General features: G+C 36.9%; 1 protein-coding gene across 6 annotated transcripts in view; it reads right to left on the reverse strand.

Annotated features, from left to right (window-relative positions):
* The window catches only part of CASK (calcium/calmodulin dependent serine protein kinase), a 385,576-nt gene that overhangs the window by 56,092 nt on the left and 315,924 nt on the right, over nucleotides 1-13,560 (reverse strand). For all 6 annotated transcript variants that reach the window (XM_082681940.1, XM_082681938.1, XM_082681939.1 and 3 more), the window contains 3 exons: nucleotides 12,095-12,172; nucleotides 9,292-9,372; nucleotides 3,437-3,625 (listed from right to left, as the gene is read on the reverse strand). In XM_082681940.1, the coding sequence (XP_082538066.1) occupies nucleotides 3,437-3,625; nucleotides 9,292-9,372; nucleotides 12,095-12,172 (348 nt within the window). The remainder of the gene's footprint in view (nucleotides 1-3,436; nucleotides 3,626-9,291; nucleotides 9,373-12,094; nucleotides 12,173-13,560) is intronic.

A 13,560-nucleotide genomic window follows, 5' to 3' on the forward strand; every position in this document is an offset into this window, starting at 1 on the left:
AACTTTGCATGGTTCCTATTTTGTGGTTCTTAGATGTGGTAGGCAAGCAATTTAAAAAACTGGTTTATCAAATGTTTCTAGTCCCACATTCAACTGTATTGTTCAAGTATCATTTCCAACTTGTACATTCAATCAGCATCTATGGTTACCAAGAGAAGGTGTTCCTGGAAAAATGTTGTAAATTAATGTGTAAGTCAAATCTAATTTCAGAAGGGAAATGATAGTATGATGGGGGTTCCATCCTTGAAATTAATAAATTAATGTATTCATTCAACCAATATTACTGTGAACCTGTTATATGGCAGACACTCTGCTAGACACAGTAGTGAATGAGATAGACAGGGTCTCTCATGGCTAGGGAAAGTTCACCTCAAACCAACTGGAGTTAATATTTATTATTTTGTCTACTTCAAACATTTCTCTGCAGAGAGGAATTGATTCATGTTTTCTCTGTTCATAAGTTCCCAAATTCCAGGGAAAGGATTTGGCCCAGTTACTGCTGAACCTACCCCAGCTTGGGGTAAACTCCTGGCTTTCCTTGTTTACATAAGCCTCTCCCCTGTTGTCTAAGCTATTTTAAGTTTGGTCTTTAACACCTGCAACTATGGGAGTACCAATCAAGAGAAATAATTGTAAGTGAGATGTTAAAAATGGGAAAACAAGGGTGTAATGGGAGTATAACACCCTTGGGAGATGGACCCAGCATACATAGTTGGATACATTGTAGAAGGTCCAAAAAGCAAAAGAGATCATACAGGTATATCCTGCACGGTAATATAATGTTTTTAACAGGACAAATAAGCAAGCAAATGAAGCTGTATTAAATGTAATAGAAAACTATATTATTGAAAATATATTTCACATAAAAATAATTTCTGTTTTTATGGCAACCAATTAAAAGAAGAAATACACACCTTCACTAGGATCACAGAAGATGGAGGACAGGAGGGCTTCTTTAAGGAGACTTTTAGGGAAGAGTCAAGGCCATTTTGTGCTTTCTGAAAAATGTAACTCAGGGGTGCAGTTTTACGCTTTTACTCAGTCTATGTTTCTATGTAGTTAACCATACAGAAGATCAAGCAACTGTCATTGGATTGCTTTAGAATATGACTATCACAAGACATTTCTGGGCCTCCTTCTTGTGGTCACTTCCACTTTCCTGTCTGCTCTGATTGGCTGAACATCACCCCTCCTCCTGCTTCTCTGATGCAGCCTTCTCTCCGCTATAGCTCTGTCATAACTGCACCCATTAAACAAACTGTGCTAAAGTGCATATTTACTTGTTTAATGTAGGTATTCCCTGGTGGTCCAATGGTTAAGACTCCACACCTCCAGTGCAGGGGGCACACGTTCGATCGCTGGTCGGGGAACTAAGATCCCGCATGCCCCACAGCGTGGCCCCCACTCCAAAAAAAAAAAAAGTAGGTAGCCTTGTGGAAACTGAGTTCCAGGAAGGGGCCATGTCTTATCTGCCACTACATCATTGGCGTACAGTGATCTGCACATAGTATAGGCACTTAAAAAAATTTGCTAAATGAGTGAATGAATATATAAAATGGGGCTTCCCTGGTGGCGCAGTGGTTGGGAGTCCGCCTGCCGATGCAGGGCACACGGGTTCGTGCCCCGGTCCAGGAGGATCCCACATGCCGCGGAGCGGCTGGTCTCGTGGGCCATGGCCGCTGAGCCTGTGCGTCCGGAGTCTGTGCTCCGCAACGGGAGGGGCCACGGCAGTGAGGGGCCCGCGTAACGCCAAAAATATATATATATAAAATGAATGAGGGGAATATTAGACTTTCAGAGCTGGGTGGGATTTTGGAGATCGTGTAGTCAAGCACACTTTTGGTAATACTTGCTAAGCAAAGTATGATCAAAACGAGGCCCACTGACATGAAGTGATTTGCCCGAGGTACCCAAAAGTTGCTACTGCCCGCACTCCTTTAAGTCAAAGAGTTGCTTGGAGAGCACCAGATTGGTGAGGTGATTTGCATGTCCCCTGTCTGCTGTAAGTCCTGAGATAATATAGTATAACTGGCAAAGAACAGTAAATGAGAATTACAACCCGAATGTCTAGAGTTGAGGGCTTTCTGGAAATTGCAATCATAGGATCACTGCTCTGTAACTCTTCCTATAACTTGGAAAGCAACTGGGCAACTTCCTTAAGTAATTTGTTTTCCTATATCCCAATATCCCTTTTCTATGCTCTGAGGAAAACATATGAATGCATACGTTTGAATGTTTTCCTTTTCCCTAAAGAAATGATTTCTCCTAAAACTTGGGACTTTCCCAATATCCCCTGTCTCAGTAGGCAGCATCATTGTCCATCTGGCTGTGAAAAGCCTAAAGCTTAGGGTCATCCTCAATACTTGCTTCTCCCTCAGTCCCCAATGTCAATCCATTATCAAGGTCTTTTGTTAAATCTATTCACTTCTTTCCATTTGACATCCATCCCTCTAGTTGAGTTCCATCATCTCTCCCCGTATTACTGTAATAACAGTCTCTTAACTGGTCTCCCTATATCCACTCTTGTCCCCCCCTCTAATCCATTCTCCAGAGTAATTATTTCTAAAATGAAAATCTGATCTTATCTCCCTGCTTGAAACTCTTCAATAGCCTCCCACTGTTTTTAAGACAAAAAACAGAATCAACACTTGTGAGGTCCTGTTCCTGCCGTACACCTTGTTTTCTACAGTCCAGCTGTGGTGCCTTCCTTCCATTTTAAAAACTATGCTAAGAGCCTTTTCACTAGCAGGTTTCTGCATATGCTACTTGGTTTGCCTGGATGGTCTCTACTCTCCCTGCCCCCTCTGTTCAGTTAACATCAAGGAGCCTCTCCTTGATCTTCCCAACCTATGAAGATTCTATGAGAATGAGGCAGGGTTCAGCATCATTCTATTCCAATGCTACACCTAAGTACTGAGAAAACAAATTCACATCAAATAGGTAGACATGAATGGAAGGAATTTTATTTTAGCAATGGCACTCAATTCTTTGAATGTCTTCCGAATTAGTCTTCCTCTAATTTTGTTGAAGGCAAAAGATCTGGAAACCACTAGACTTGTAAAAGGAATTTTAGACGTTCACTTTTTCAACACCAATTCCAATATTTCAAACTGTACCTTTCTTTGCTGCCCCAGAGGTTTTTACACTCTAGACTAATATATCAGGTCTGTCCTTTTTTGTTGTTGTTGAAGAGCAACTGTGAAAGGAGAGGTGGGAAGGAAAGCCAACATACCTTAGGCATGGTGTCAGGCAGAATAATTTTAGGTGGGGGTGGAGGGGTATGGTGGTGGCTTATTTAGGATCTGGAAACTGGTTTCTTTAAAACTATCCATGCCCTCCTTTCCTCCCCACCTCCTAGTAGTATAGGTGGAAGGTAGCTGCTATAACTCATGCTGGGATTTTATGAGAACACAGAAAACTTTCTTTTCCTACTTACCATTGGTTCATCTGTGTTCTTTTGGAACTGGACCAGGCGAACTCTGGTCACGTTCTCCATATCCATGTCTCCATTTGCGCTTTCTGGAGAATCACCATTTAAATAGGGAGAAGTGGGAGGAGGTGTAACCCTCAATGCTTCATCACTGTAAACTTCATGTGCCACTACATCGTGAGTCTGAAGTAAGGCCTGATATTTTACAAAGGAAATAAAATATTAATAATAGAACTATTCCAGCAGAAGTCTATTATATAAACATATATAAAATTATTCTTTGCCTCTCAAAGGTATCTCTCATCTAAAGAGAACTCAAAGCACATTACACCTAGATATAGCCATGCCATAATTTCTTTGTGATAAATAATCATGATAGATGGATTTTTAAAAATGAAGGAACAAATGAAAGAATGAGTGAGCTAATCAATGAATGGATGTGTTTGTTGACTATCTGGGTAAGAGGTGTTTGATGCTATGAAAAAGTGCCCAACTAGCTTGTTCAATTAAAGTCTGACATAATGCAATTTCAAATAATTTAGCAGAAAGAATCATTTGTACATAGAGCTGGCAAATTTGTGCTGGGGCTTAAAATGGAAACAAATTTAAAAAGAAACAGTGCAATAATTGGTGCATTGAGCAAACAAACGTCTTTCATCAATGGTATTAACAATAACTCTGCTATATAACGCAAAGGGTAATTTATAACATACATCTCAGTAAAAGAAATAAAAACACACACAAATGTACCTGAAGAAATGTAATTTCCCAAAATATCACATGATATGGAGCTTAAAATCTAAACCTATTTAATGTTTTTGTTCATTTCTACTTTTTGGAGCACTTGAATAAATAAAAAGTAAGTTGACAGTTATTATTATGACTTCTTTTTGCAAAGCCCATTAACAAAGAAAAAGTGATTTCTTTGTATTGAGATCTCCATATGTCATCTTCGTGAAACTGGGTAATAAATATCCCTTGTTTCCCTAAAAGAGGCTATTCTTCCATTTACTGTATATTTTCTGCCATCATAAGAAAGTTTTTAATAAGCATGAATATTTGAACATTTCTACTTCAAAGAGAATTTTACAGCTAAGTATCAGTATGTTTGGTGCTTTATGCATTATATTTTCTTATATTTTCTTATAGTTACAGTACTAACTATAAATTCAGTTTTATTTTAATCTGTGATCTGTCTGGTAATGAAATATCTAGAGATAATGAAACATAATTAAAATCACCTTAAAAGTATAGCTTGTAGCATCTCAAATTAAGTTATTTAATTAAAAGATTTACCAAAGTCATGACTTAGCTATTTTAGGTACTTTAAAGGTACGCATACGACGCAAAAATAAGGTAACAATGTGGTAAAATCATAAAGAAGTGATGTTGATCAGACATCAATAGAGCATATGCTTGGAGTAATATACCCATTTTTTTAAAAGCATCTTTATTGGAGTATAGTTGCTTTACAATGTTTTGAATTTGTAATGGAAATGCCGGATGTTTCCAAGATCTCAGAGGGCTGGTCTAAACTGGGGTCTAGATGAGGGGCACTGAAGGGCACTAAGCAGCACAGCTTGAAAGCAGGGCTCCACAATGGTCCTGGGGACCTTGGCTTCCTGACCAGTGCCCTGACTACACCCTGCACTAGTACCCCAGGCCAAAGTGGTGGTGGTTATGGTATGTGGGGAAATCCCTCTTTTTCCTGTTTAACTGTAGCCACTTAAGAGACTAAGATTTAGGGCAGAAAGTAAAAATCAATAATAGACAAACTGAAAAACTTCATCTGTTAAAATTAGGTTCATTGTATTAATTATAGATGTGTCTTCTATAAACAGTGAATTTTAAAACAATTTTAAAAAAAACATGCTTTGTATGACTGGAGGATATATACCCAGGTAAACAGAGAACCAAGCTTCATTAGGATAATGCCAGTTACATGGGTTGGAGAAAGTGTTTGTACTGCTTTTTGCAAATGATTTCTATCCATCCTTTTAAATTATATAAGCAAACACTTGTATTTAATGTATTATTTATAAGGAAGGATAAGCCCACAATCACAAAAATAACACCAAAATTGAACTTTAAGAGACAAATCCTTAAATTTTATCACCAAATGAGGTCATACTTGATATTAACCGCTATTTGCCACTGGAAAAGACTGCTACCACAAAATGAAACTTAATCCAATGCATATGCAAACAGAAAAAAAGGGGTCACTTACAGATTGTTAAAAAAAAGGCCATTAAAAGAGTATGCCAAATAAAAAATAAGGAAATCAGAGTTTGAATATTTTTCTTCAAGTATGTCATGAGGTATGATTCAGCAATTGTTACTAAGCTGAAACAGCTATTATTTTTAATTATATAAGAAGAATCATTACATATTACATATGGAAGTAATAGGAAATACTTCCATATGTATGTAAAAAGGACGTGGACAAGACAACTAAGAACTTCAGACCAAAGTGGGAAAAATTCATTTAAAATTTATAGGAAAGGGACTTCCCTGGTGGTGTAGTGGTTGAGAATCCGCCTGCCAAGGTCGGGGACAAGGGTTCGATTCCTGGTCCGGGAGGATCCCACATGCCACGGAGCAACTAAGCCCGTGCGCCACAACTACTGAGCCTGAGCTCTAGAGCCTGCACCCCACAACTACTGAGCCTGCGTGCTACAGCTACTGAAGCCCATGTGCCTAGAGCCCGTGCTTTGCAACAAGAGAAGCCACTGCAGTGAGAAGCCCTTGCACCGCAACGAAGAGTAGCCCCCGCTTGCCGCAACTAGAGAAAGCCCGTGCGCAGCAACGAAGACACAATGCAGCCAAAAAAACAAAAACCAAAAAATAAAATTTATAGGAAAAAATACGAATTTTAGGTTTGAAAGTGGTTCCTCTGGCTTCTGAATTACAATTACAAGTCATAAAATTAATCACTTAATAATGAAGCTTTCATATCAACCTAAGGCGATTTTTAACCATCTTGTTATTTGGGAAAGTAGGATACAAATTTGCTTTTAAAAATAGGATCTAGAACAGAAAATTTTAAAGGAAAAAGTTAAAGCACTGACATTCTATTCTGTTTATATTGTCTTTACCCTTAATGTTTTATATTTTACAACTGCAATAAGCAAAGGATCTGTTCTTTTTTTAAAAATAAGTCTTTCAAATGGAGTAACTGAAGGATAGTGTAATAATATTTTTTATCATGACCTCTAGAGTACACATTAAAAAAATTAAATCTACACTGTTTTACTCTTAATTACTGTAAATATTTATAAGTATCTGTATTTTTAAGTATAAGGTAATCCAATATTAAATCCTCATTTTAATGATCAGAAAGCAAAGAAAAAGATAATTGAAGAAATAAGTATAAAATTATAAATATGCTAAGAATAACTCCCAAACCTTGGTATAATAAAAATTATAAGCATTAAAATATTTTCCTTTAGCTATTAATATTTCTTTAAAAATACCAGATTTTGAAACCATGATCTTTCTTTAAAAATTTTTTTTTTTTTTTTACTGGAGTATAATTGCTTTCCAATGTTGTATTAGTTTCTGCTGTACAGTGAAGTGAATCAGCTATATGTATACATATATCCCCTCCCTCTTGGACCTCCCTCCCCACCAATCCCACCCATCTAGGTCGTCACAGAGCACGGAGCTGAACTTCCTGGGCTTTATAGCATGTTCCCACTAGCTATCTATTTTACGCATGGTAGTGTATATATGTCAATCCTAATCTCCCAATTCATCTCATCCTCTCCTTCCCCCACTGTGTCCACATGATCTTAAAATGCTTATAAGATAGAAACCTCCAGCATTTAAAAGTTTAACACAGTATATATAGCTTGGAATTATATTTGCCACATGGGACATTATCCAAACATATGCTTATTTGGGAATGACCAATGAGTTCAAATTAAGTTTGTAGGAAAATCGATACTCATTACAAGTCAACCCACATTTAAGAGCACAGGCTTTGGAGCCAGTAAGATCTGGGTTTTGAACCTCAATGAGGCCACTTACTAGGTGGGTGACCTAAAGCAAGCCTCTTTGCCTTTCTAAGGTGTGGCTTCCTCTCTGAACTGTAAAATGGAGTTAATCACATCACTTCACATCCCAGCCATCAGCAAGTCCTGTCATGTCTAACCATCTCTAAAGTAGAATCCCAATTTGCTCATTTTCCACCAGCCCCGTCCTTCTTCAAGCCTCTACCACCTCACAACAGCCTCCTAATTGGTCTCCCTTTTTAAACTCTTAACCCCACTATAGTCCATTCTCTACACAACAACCCCAGCAATCTCTAAAGCACAGTTCTAACAATATTTTCCTGCTTGCAATCACTCAGTGTCATCCTACTGCAATCAGGAGAAAATCCAGACTCCTTACCATGGTCTGGAAGGCCCTATGTGGTCTGGCCTCTGCCACCCTCTCCAGCTCTTCTTGTACCACCCTCTCCCTTGTTTACTGTATCCCAGCCACAATGGCCTTACTTCTGTACTTTGACCCTACAAAACTCTTTCCTGCCTCTGGGCCTTTGCATTTGCTCTTCCCCATGCTTGGACATTCAGAAAGTTTGTTCTTTCATATAACAAGTCTCAGCCCACATGTTGGCTCCTCAGAGGGGCTTTCCCCTGACTATCTGAAGTAGCTTCCACTTTACTATCATCTCTGCCCCATTATCCTTTTGTTTTTCATAGTTCTTATCACTATATGAAGTTATACTGTTTGTTTTACTTGCTCACTGTCTGTCTCTAGCTCACCTATCCACGTCCCACCTAGAATGGAAGTTCGTTTGTCCTATTCACCACTATCCTTAGTGCCCAGCACAGTGCCTGGCATATAGTAGGCATTTACATATTTGATGAGTAAATGAAAATGTCTTTTAAGTACCTAGCTGGGTGTTCAGAAATTACAAGAACTATTTATTATTTCTGAAAATGTTTACTAATAGCAGTGAGCATATTAATTTCTCTCTGATGTCAGAAAAGCAAAATAAACCAAGGCTTTGAAGGTAGGTAAGTTGTGAGAGATGGGGCTGTCTGAGCTTTAATGGTTTTGAAAAAAACCTTAACCTTAAAAAAAGGATTTTATTTGGGTGTATATTAATTTATTTAGCTTACTTCAAATCTGAAAGATCTATTGGTATCAAATGGTCCTACATCATTCTCAGAATTGAGCTGAGGTTACTTATCAGTTTATAGACAGACATGTCTGTCCAAAACATACAGGCTTCTATCTACGGAAAACACACTGCACAGAACAGTCAGTTGAGGTGGGGCTAACCTACCTGCAAACGGGCAAGTTCCTAATCTACTCAGTGTTTTACTGAGAACTTACTATGTGCCCTACACATGACAGATACTATGGAGTAACTAATAATATTCATTAGCTAACATTTATTAGGCATCAAGCATATATCAGGCACTGTGCTAAGCACAGCAGATGTATCATCTACTTAATTCTTTTTTTTTTTTTAACATCTTTATTGGGGTATAATTGCTTTACAATGGTGTGTTAGTTTCTGCTTTATAACAAAGTGAATCAGTTATACATATACATATGTTCCCATATGTCTTCCCTCTTGCGTCTCCCTCCCTTCCACCCTCCCTATCATCTACTTAATTCTTATTCCAACTCCATGAGGCTGGCAAACAGCATCTTTACAACTATGACACAAAGTAAACAACAACAAAAAGTTTTAGTGCATCTGGTATTATCTGGCATTGTAATCTTAACCATCTGATATTATACGGCTAAAAGCACATTTGATGAAGATAGCTGTATTTCATAAGGATTAGTAAAAACTTCTTTTGAAAGTGAGGTTTTATTTCTATGGAAGTTTAATTGTTACTTACCATGAAATGAGGTTGTGTTAAAATACGCTTTAGTTCCTTTGCATCGTTATTCTCAGGGTAACATGAAATTTCTTCCAATACCTAAAAAATAAGCAAGATATTCAATAGTATAATGAGGATGCTAGATTTAGAAAATATAGAATTCTTTTAAATTAAAAATTATGAATGGATTTGTATGGCAGGCAAAATAATTATTTTGGGAAAAAATTCATCATTTTATTCAAAGGTTATTAATATATAAAACAGCTACATTTGTGGTAATAAAAAATAAAACAAATTGCTGTAATAGTCTCTGCCTTCATTACCCAACTATAACTCAAAAGATTATTGAAAAATACAAAACAAAATGACAAGTCTGTAGTACATATTTATTACAGGTATAAGTAACTTAATTAAACTTAATGGGAAAATAATCTCTGCAAATCTTTTTCCAAACTCACCATCAAGATGAATCTGTAATAAAAGTTGGTAACAGCTTTCTTTCATATTAACAAGACTGTCAATTCCTTTCAGAAAGATTAAAATGACAAAGGCTCAAATAAAAACAATTTAAAGAAGAGAAAACACTTGAGTACTTTTCCTTGTAGCCTGAGAGAATCAATGTGATTCTCCACACTCATCTCCTCACATTCACCACATCTCGGCAATGGTTCCTAGAATTAATTGCCAGGGAACCCAAGAGAATAATTTAAAAATAAGACACACAATCAAAAACTTTTCTCTTTTCACTCACATTTTCTTCACGAATTAGTTGTTAACATTTTCTCTATATAGGTTTAAACGGTTGTTTTCAAATGAAATTGTTCTTCAAAAGTTATCCCTTACCACTAGGATGGAGTTTACCCATTTAAAATTTGATTATGTGACATGAGCCCAGGGGAAGGCTTCTGTTCCTTTTCAGAGTAAACATACTACTACAGTTCCAAGTGTACATAGTTGGACTCAGAGTGGTTATACACATTGCTCTCAATCCTAAAAATTGAGCCAATCGAGGATTGCTTCAGCAGGATTGGATGTCAGGGGTACGCAAGTCATGTACCGAGTAGGAATCTCTTGACTTGCCTTTGAGAATCTTAATTCTGGCCAGGAAGGAATGTTTTGAGGTCACTTAGCCTGAGGCTTAGATCTCAGCCAGTGCTACTCAACCACCTCCTCAGAGAAGAACAAACAAACAAACAAAAACTATAAGGTTTCCTTCTTATCTAAATGTACTCCTGTAAAACAACTATACCCCAATTAGAAAAATGTACTCTTAACAAGCGCTGGTTATGCTGTTAATTCATATTGTTTAATGATGATAAGCCAATTCTCCTTTGGTGTATTTTCTGCTTTGAGTTTCTAAACCAGTGAAACAAAAGATGAAACAATATACTCTCTCTGGTCCCCTGCTACTCTCACAGCCTATGATTTTAAACACTGAGGTGTGGTCTCTAATGCAGACAGAACCTCTCCTGACTGCTGCCCTGACCAGGTGGGCAGGCCTAGCGGCTTCCACAACCTTGGACTTGGTTCTCAGTGAATATATATTTTCCAGTACAGGTCTTGTGTTTAAAATCTGATAGGGAAGGAATTATGTCTTTCATATTCTTTCACTTAGTAATTTTACTTTATAAAATATTTTTCTGGGCTTCGCTGGTGGCTCAGTGGTTAAGAATCCATCTGCCAATGCAGGGAACACAGGTTCGAGCCCTGGGCCAGGAAGACACCACATGCCGTGAAGCAACTAAGCTCGTGCGCTACAACTACTGAGCCTGCACTCTAGAGCCTGCGAGCCACAACTACTGAAGCCTGCGAGCCACAACTACTGAAGCCCACAAGCCACAACTACTGAAGCTCATCTGCCTACAGCCCATGCTCCGCAACAAGAGAAGCCACTGCAATGAGAAGCCCGCGCACTGCAACGAAGAGTAGCCCCCGCTCACCGCAACTAGAGAAAGCCCGCACAGCAACGAAGACCCAACACAGCCAAAAATAAATAAATGAATAAATAAATAAATAAATAAAAATAAAATATCTTTTCAAAGGAAAATATTTATTTGTATAAAGACTTTTATGATATCAAAAAGTGATAAAAAAAAACCCACTAGGTATCTAACAGTGGAGGCATTTATAATTCATTATAATTTAGTAACAGCAGAGAAAAATTATGCCATCATGAGAACTTATTTACGAAGACCTAGCAGAAACATGGAAAAATGCTTATTATATTAGGTTAGGTTAAAAGAAAGATATATTTTGATTGTAACACATAAAAATTTATATGTAAATGGATAGTGATTAGAAAAGGATATGCAAAAATGAAAATTACTGTGTTAGGGTGATGGGATTATAGATGACTTTTTACTTTCCAAACTTTCTGCAGTGTGATGTTTCTATAATAAAAAAGTTAAAATTTTGTGAAAGATGTACACTAACCAGTAATTTATAAAGATGACTTCTCTCTGAACTTAGTTGTTATAAACATTCAATTAACTTTCAAAAATTACCACCTTAAAAAAGCAACTCAAACTTTCATAGCATGTCGATTTCCACCAAGAGTGGTAAAATAACTTTTTCTTTTTTTTAAAAAAGAGAAGTAAAATTGTTCAAGTTTACATACCAGAACTAGAAATCTAGGCAATGTTGCTGCCGAGATTTTTTTTTCTTTTCTGTATGTAAATGCTCAGTGATAAACTTAGAAATACTAAATCTGAGTATAATGGTCTAACTGTGACTTCAGGGAAGCTGCCTCTTACTGTGCAGCAGAAACGTTTTCATACCAAATATGACACCCAAATACATTGACAAAATATATATCGCTTACCTCTTTGGCTCTCTGTACTGCATCACTCGGAGGATTCCTGATTTGCGGTGAAGATTTTGTGTTAATTTTGTCATATAGCTAAAAGCAAAGGAGAAAATCCAATCAACATTCATAATTCTTTGATAAATTCAGAGCTTCATATTTATTATTTCACTAAACAATATTTTCCCCTTAAAGAGGCAGGCTGATGATTTTAGTGGGATCTTCTTGTTAATGTCTTATTCATTCAAATGAAACTTGTTGGGATGAGTGCTATGCGTATCTTTTTAAAAATCATCAATATTTCAGTAATCACAGAATTTTTTCCCTCTGATAGAAGCAACATTTAATAAGATGAATACAGAGTAAAATGAAAGAATGCTTTCTGGCCAAGACACATCTGAAGGAATTTTCACAGCAATCTAAATCTTGGGAGAGGGTAAACCCAATTCCTTCTAGGAAGGAATGCTCTCACGAAAGATTTATACTTGTTTTACTAGGGCTGTTCATTAATAGTATCAGTGCTGGCATCCTTCAGCAAGAAATCAAGGACATAAACCTTTTTCCTTTTTAATTTGTAAATTCACAGAGTATGAGAAGCTGAAAAGAGTCTATACTTTAAAAACTCCGCAAATCTAAATGATCCAAAATTTAACTTTCTGAAGAAAATTCTTTAGAGAAAAATCTCTGTAGTGTAGAAGTGCAATTAAAGTATTAATTTCTACTTCAGACAAAACATCTCATTCAGCAGTCTGCTTTGAAAAGTGAAAAGTTTAAAATGGTCTTGGCTAGCCAGCCACTTCTATTTCCTAACTTCTCTAAAATAGGTGGGGGGTTTTGGGGGTTGGTTTTGGTTCTGTTCTTTTTTCCTTCCCTACTATGCACAGCAGTGCTAGTGGAGAGGTCACATACCATAATATCCTTCAGATTACAGTTACACTTGTTTATACTGATGCAGAATAAAGCTTTACGACTTGTAAATGTTTGGGCCACACCATACATAAAAATTCCTAGTGATTAATAGGCAGACAAATAAATAAATAAAGCCTAATGATAGCAATGTGAAGATAGAGCAGTGACCATTTTAAAATGGCGGCATTAAGAAAGTACTACTAAATTAGAGGTTAAATAAATAGTATAAGTAGGCTAGTAAAATTCGCTCTATTTAAAATATTATATTAACACTTAGGGAACTAGTGATATGTGGCTTGTTTATAAAAGTTTGCTCGAATCCCTGTAGAATACACATGGGCAGTCTCCATCCTCTGAATGACTTCCATCTCTAAAGATTGTAAATTTTGACATTTGGAACCACCGAATATATTTTTCCATAGAAATAATGGTATATGCAGTGTAGGTTCCCAGACTAGTCTATAGAGATAAATGAAATACTGTACACATGCAATAAAAAGTAGGAGGGGGAAAAACCCAACCCCCCAAAAGTAAGGAATCATAAGTTAAAAAAACACAATTAAAATACCTAACAC

Source organism: Grampus griseus (assembly GCF_964374135.1).
Source record: "Grampus griseus genome assembly, chromosome: X".
Classification (NCBI taxonomy): Eukaryota; Metazoa; Chordata; class Mammalia; order Artiodactyla; family Delphinidae; genus Grampus; species Grampus griseus.